The sequence below is a fragment of the Saccostrea cucullata genome, unplaced genomic scaffold (assembly GCF_032062105.1).
Source record: "Saccostrea cucullata isolate Sc308-1 unplaced genomic scaffold, CSIRO_AGI_Scuc_v1 ctg230, whole genome shotgun sequence".
In the NCBI taxonomy this organism is placed as follows: domain Eukaryota; kingdom Metazoa; phylum Mollusca; class Bivalvia; order Ostreida; family Ostreidae; genus Saccostrea; species Saccostrea cuccullata.
This window is the reverse complement of record NW_026925128.1, coordinates 211139-218171: the sequence shown is the minus strand read 5'-3', so window position 1 is coordinate 218171 and position 7033 is coordinate 211139. Positions and strand designations below refer to the sequence as shown.

The following is a 7033-nucleotide window of genomic DNA, read 5'->3' as shown; positions in this document are numbered from 1 at the left end:
ATTTATTAAAATATGAAATCCTATTTCTCTATGTAAATTTTGGATGTCGAAGTTTGGCGGGTATGTACTCTGTGGCATGTTGTTTGAAAATAAGCGTGCAAAGTTATGTCTTTTATGGAATTTCTAGCTTGTATAAAAGGTATTTATGGTATTCAAATGAAAAATATGGCATTAATTTTTGAAAGCCTAGACCTACCTTGAATAATTACATTTTAATACTCTTTTTATTTATTAAGTATTACTCAAGGTAAATTTCAGTCGGTCCCTCTGGATGTAATCCCTCTTCTATTTATAAAAATTCATGTCTGTCTTTTAACTAGTACATCGATGGCGTTATTAATAGTTTTACAAAGATGAATCAATCATCTTCACTTCATTTGGATTAATAATGGTGATCATAACTTATTGACAGTCAACAAAAGAGATTAAAACTTTGGGAAAAAAAATTAATTTCCCTTCTTTTCAATTAAGAAGAAGCGACCCAGAAAGAAGACCATAATTTGAAAAGATAGTAAGCAAAGACTTTATTTTACTCTGAATAGACGTATAACGAAAACGAACTAGGTCCAAACTAAGTTCGTATTTCAGAAGACTGGTTCCCGAATAAAAATAAGACAAGAATGTAACATATATGTCAATGCAAAAGGCTAAAATCGAGCAAAGCAAAAATATATTAATAAAGGACGTTTCTTTATAAAAATCAATATATTTTTTAATCTCCGTTCTTAATTGTTCGAAATATAGGATAATAAAATTGCAGGTATGAGATAATATATCATTAAAATTATTTTCTAGCATCTATCAATTAAATATATAAAGTTAAAATAATTTGGTACATGCTACTGAGTAATTTAGATTAAGATCATCTGTAATTTGAATGAATATATTGAGAGATGACGTGAACGAAGCTGCTTCGTTGATTATTGAAATAACAATATTTAAACAATGTCAATTAATATAAAGAATACAAACCTTTCACTAATTACAAGCGACTCTTACATAATAGCAAAACAGATACCGATTATTTTCTTGCAAATATATTTCAGTAAGTTCGTTAATGATTACGACACGTCATTGTCCGTTTGTAATTATCCTCGAGCATGCGTGAGAAGACAGGTAATAGTTAGCATGATGGACAATCATTTTCATGTAATTGTCGACTTCACTACTCTATAATAGAAATTTATCCTTGTAATTCTTAGATAATAGGAATAATGCGATATCCTGTATTCGCAATCACTTTCTCTCTTTTTGCAAAATCTGAAATAACACGATATTGGATGTTTATTGACAATGCACTATGTGCAGGGTCATAATTAATAACAAAGGTTTCATAAAATTTTATGGACTATGGTCAAAAAATTATGTTCTATCTGAATCTTTGCTGACAGCTAGTGCTTGTTAACTAGTAGTTGAAACTGTGCATTGACATTTCAACTCTAGGGCATATTGGGTCAAAAACGTCAATTTCCCTGTAAAAGCTTACTCAAAATTTTAAGCAGCAATCAATTCATCTTATTTGGATATGATTGGTGGTGCCTTATCAATTTTTAAAAAGGTTTTTAAATATTCAATTTTATATAACGCGGGTGAGCATTGTGGCAAGAAACACGTACTGCTTTTTTGTTGAAATCAAGTTTGATACATGTTCTGCATTATATTTTAGACTGAAGTCAATTTGTATTTTGGAATTTGATTGTTCGAGTCTTATAGGCGTGCAAAAAAGGTTTCAAAATCTCAGTTTCATCCTAAAGGATTTACCCAAAAAAATGCTTTCAAAAACCCGTAGTTATGTAGAGATGCAGTAAGTTTAAAATTATTGCAATTTTAAATTCCAAGTGAAAATAAAACAATTATTGGTAAGATGAAATATATGGGATAAGGATCAGTATTAAAGTACGAAAGTCCATTAAACAATATAAATTGAAATGAAGCATAGCAAACAATCAGAGTTGGGATCAGGTGTCATGGACGAGTAAACAACCGCTGCCGACTGTTCACACAGCCGTGTGCTCCTTGTCATGATCGGGAAATAACAGAAAAATCCGTCGATTATTCAGTGTGTAAATAATGACCTAACGATTAGTATGAAAAACGTCAGTCTAGTCAGCATTTAACTCAAGATTGTATTTTACATATTTTAAAAGGTGAAAAATATAATGTGTAATAAAACCTTTTTCCAATTCTATATCTAGCTAGAGTTGAGTCACCAACTAGCAGCTGCGAAGGGAAGATTAAGATTTGTATATTTCAATGGTATGATTGTCAGATGTTTGACAACTAATTTGCTTTCCGACTTTGTGCTGCAGTACTGCTTGATTAGATTTGACCAAATGTATTATCATATTTTCAAATATGCACATAACTTGTACAATCGCAAAACGACAACAACTCGATTTGTCTTTGTAAGAACTATATAAGGTATGTCGCAGTATATTAGAAATTAAGGCCTAGACAAAAGTTTGCTCAAAGAGCTATGGTCGATCCTTCATTAGTTACAAATCATTCAAATTAAAGCGCTTGGTCAAACTTATTTCCATTTCAGGTAAAGGTTCAGATAATTTCACTTTGACATCCTAGAATTACAGAAAACTTAATTGACACCCCCTATTTTCCACGTTGCATAGCTGAAACCTGCAGATGAGTGTCAGATACACGTATACATGCACGCAGAGATTGCTTGGTTCAAAATATACGCAAAGGTCGACAAAATGTTGATTTGATACCTTTTCTATACCTAAATATGTAACTGTAAGTACGTCATCATTTAGTTTCTCAATGTATATCACATACATCAATGCATTAAAAACAAAACAGTCTATTTATTGAAGTTCGCACTTTGTACTTTATCATTGCCTTTGAAAAAGATAAAATCTTTCGTGAATACAAGTAATCAGATTAAATGTTCAACTGTTTCATAAATTCAATTAAACTTTAATTAAGATGTCCTGATTAACATTACAGATAAACAATATTAGGAACATTTAAATCCTACGTGTGATTGTGTCATAAACAATCCGTGGAGCATCCATTGAATTGGCTTATCTGACAATCAAACCTAACCCCCTTTTATTGTTTTGGACATTTTAAATGTAAGGTACAAAGTACCTGTCTTAATTTTGGTAACATTTATATGCAGACGGTACATCATTTTAACGACGCAATCCTTTTCTTTTTGTGGACCAAACGCTACATCTTTCTTCAAGGATATGGCTTCACTGCAAAAATACAAAAAATAAGTAAATAGTGAATTTTTTTTCTTTTATTATGTAAATTCAAAAATCTTAAACTTCCAACTTTTTCTTTCTGTAGAAATAAAAATCACGCTTTTTCTTTTTTTTCTCCATGGGAAGCTCGTGATACTCTAATACATTTAACATTTGTTCATCTTCTTTAATAAGGATAGAACTTTTCAAACGCCTTAAAATATATGAACGTATATACATGTATTACGTAAATCATTACTTCTGTTTTTGTGATCTTTTCAATGTTTTTATCGTTCGCATAGTTGTAAATATCGTTTCAATTTAATTAAATTTATATAATTATAATTACATAAGCAATTGATAGTTTCTCCTTAAACACTATTCGTGCTAGTCCAGTATAAGTTTATTTCCACCAATGACCAGAAATATGGTTTTAATAAAATAAGCAGTATATTTACCTAAGCAATCAGTTTGATTTAGATAAATATAATTACAATTAAAAATGTTGATAGAAGCAAAGAATTTCAAAAATCTAATAGTACTTTCAGGAAGTTCTGACATTTTTTAAAATCTAAGCACTTGATTAAAAAAGCATTTAAAAGTTTGTCTTAAAGGTACAGTCATTTTTTTTTAAAAATGCTCGAAAGGTACAGTGAATTTTTTTTAAATGCTCGAAATATATGTACCATCAAACAAATAACAGTGAAATAATGAACAAAGTATAAATTCTTCAGTATTTTCGAAATCTAATTGATATCACTCAATCAAATATTGATAAACTAAAACCAAGATTTATTTTATTAGAGACTGTGTTTTCTTTTGAGTATAAATCACCGGAGCGTCTTTTTTATTTTTAGAAGAAAGACTGGGAAGGGCTACCGTAGTTATGTTTTAAGTTGCTATGCGAGTTTTTAGATCAAATGATCATTCGAGTGGCAGGCATTTATTAGCCAGAATGAAATACGTAAAGTTGGTTTAAAATGTCTGCACATCTACCTCAAATGGATGTACAAAGAAAAGAAGGATCTAACTCAACCCTAAATTATGGTCAGGGGTCTGTTGCTACACTTAATAATGGCCATGGATCTAATGTTACTCTGAATAAAAGTCAAGGATCTCAACCCAACATCAATAAAAGCCATGGAACTTTGAACAGATCACAGGTGACACTGGACAACGTCCCAAACGATGGTGCACACAGCGGCCTTAGTAAACCTGGATCAAAAATGACTGCGGAAAACGCCAGTTTGTCTAAGGTGTCAGCAGACAATGCCAGCCATCATTCGAGGAACACAATGGACAATATCAGTCATCATTCCAGGAAAACAGCGGACAATGTCAGTCATTCGAGGATATCAGCGGACAATCTTAGTATTCCAATGGTAACACCGACCAAAATGGAGTCTCCGAAACCGACACCTTCTATAAGGTCAAAAGTAAGCGAAGTACGTCCCATTTCCCCGGATATTAATATGGAAGCTATCGGAGCTTCGATGATTTCATTACGAACAGATGAGGTCGAAGTTTCAAAATGTCCTGTATGTGCTAAGGAACTTACCTCACCCAAATGTCTGCCCTGCTTACATACTTTTTGCGAATCGTGCATCGGTCGCCATGTTGCTACTTCCTTATCACAAGGGAAAGCCGTTCAGATTCGATGTCCAGTTTGTGCTACGCCTGTCTCAAGTGCACGTGCCATTACAGACCCTTTAGAGTTTGCAAAGTCTCTCCCGACCAATCATTTCATTTCCTCTCTGATGGCTGAAAGAATGCTGAAACAGAAGCTTTGCAAACCATGTTTGAGAACACAGAAGAAATCTACTGCCGTTACATGGTGTTCTTACTGCGCAGAAACCTTGTGCAAAGAACACGACAATTATCACCGAGGTTTAACATCTTCGGACATTCATAAAACAGCAACAATTGAAGAGGCTCAGAAAGACAAAATGATGTTGTATGCTCCAGGACTTTGTCCAAATCATATGAATGAAAAGCTGGTCTACTTTTGTCATGATCATCGCGAGACTTGCTGCGAAGTTTGCAAGAAGACGGTTCATAAAAATTGTGATGATGTGGTTACTACAGAAGAAGCTGCAAAATCTTTAAAAGATACAAAGGAAACTCATATACTCTCTCAAATGCTGAAATCAATCAATGCTCAGACAGATGAAATTGTACAAGGTAGAAAAGAAAATATAAAAAATCTCGAAGCGGAAAAAAGCAAAGAAGAAGATGCAATTAGAGGATTTCGCGAAGAAATTGACCGTCATTTAGATACGCTGGAACAAAATCTACGAGAAGAATTAAGAGAGAAACATAGGCAAAAGATATCCGAATTGCAAGCGGAAATGGACTCCTTTGAAACAAAGCGAATGACAGTAGCTTATTATAAGGATCTTCTCCATGCCTTAATGGGATCAACCTCGGGAATACAAGTTATTAACGAGCTTGGAAAAGTTGGGCAACAGTGCGCCATTTTAGAAGAAAAAGTTCAACATCGCGCGTCGAAAGTTAAACGAGTAAATTACGAACTTAAACAAAACGATCTGACTTCTAATCTCGATTCTCTAGGGTCTGTAGACTTCCGGTCGACTCCCATCATCCCAAACGTAGTATCAGAGGACTGGAATAAACTACGTAGCAAAAAGTCGGTCAACAAGAGTAAACCAAGAGAGAGTACGCATGATTTCATGGTCATCAAATACTCACATAGCAAAATTACAGGTGGCTGTTCTTACAAATCCAAACTGGTTCTTGTTGACAACACGGGTCGAGAAATTCGAGGTTATACCGAAATGGGTCATCGTGACGAATCGTTCACTATATCATTCAAAAAGAACCCTTGGGATCTTACGCCCCTTCCTGAAAGAGACGGGAGTGATATGATAGCGGTCACTCTGCATAACGACTGTCAAATTCAAGTAATTGAGTACGGCCAAATTCCACTTCCGGACAAGCATGTTTACCACACCAGAACGAACTGCTTTGGAATAGCATACTTAGAGGGCTTCATAGTTGTTGCCTGTGTTCAAGGCCTGGAGGTTGCAGAGTTGGTCGATGATCATCGCTTAGTTTATCGAAATTTCCTTAGAGTTCCCGGGGATAAGATTTATTACGTGTGCTCTGGAGATAAAAATCGCATCTACTACTCAGACGCCGTTGAAAAAGGGTCCCTGTACTGCATAACTTTGGATGGAACCGAAATTTTCCAGTATTCTCATGTTACGCTGAGATCGCCGCGCGGGATTTCTACAGATTCTACTGGAAATGTTTTTGTTTGTGGATATTACAGCAATAACATCCATCAGTTGAACGCAGAGGGCGCTTTGATGCACATCATCGCACCCAAGAGCAAAACATTCTACAAGCCGCTTGTGCTAATAGAACATAGCGAGCGCATGTACTCCGTATTTGGTAAACATAAAGTTATAGTATTTACTTGAACTCTTTCCTTCATCTGTTATTCTTATTTTCATCTACTAGCATACTCCTTATTTCTATATAGGTGTTGGGATTTTTTTCACGTATATAAAACATTTCTTGTGTTAGCAGCTGCTTATGATTTTGTTTGTTACTTTGCAAAACACTGTTCTATAATGTTTTCAAGTTGACAATGATATTGAAACATTACAACAAAATATATTTAGAAGGTACACGTACAGTGTACTGTTTGTGTTTAAATCATGATGGCAATCTTTTTTTTATTTCATGACACTTTTGAATTTTAATTATGATTTGACAGATGCTCTAATGTGAAGGATTTTGATTTTTTTTTTTTTCATTTTTTTGTAATTGTTTTGATTTATTTAATAAATTATGACTTTTTA

The 7033-nt window shown here is 33.9% G+C and overlaps 1 protein-coding gene across 1 annotated transcript; it reads left to right on the top strand.

Annotated features, from left to right (window-relative positions):
* Positions 1-4137: 4137 nt before the first annotated feature.
* LOC134268120 (uncharacterized) lies at positions 4138-7033 on the top strand. Its single transcript, XM_062750324.1, has one exon. It carries the CDS (start codon positions 4187-4189, stop codon positions 6647-6649), a length of 2463 nt encoding a protein of 820 aa, XP_062606308.1. The 5' UTR covers positions 4138-4186; the 3' UTR covers positions 6650-7033.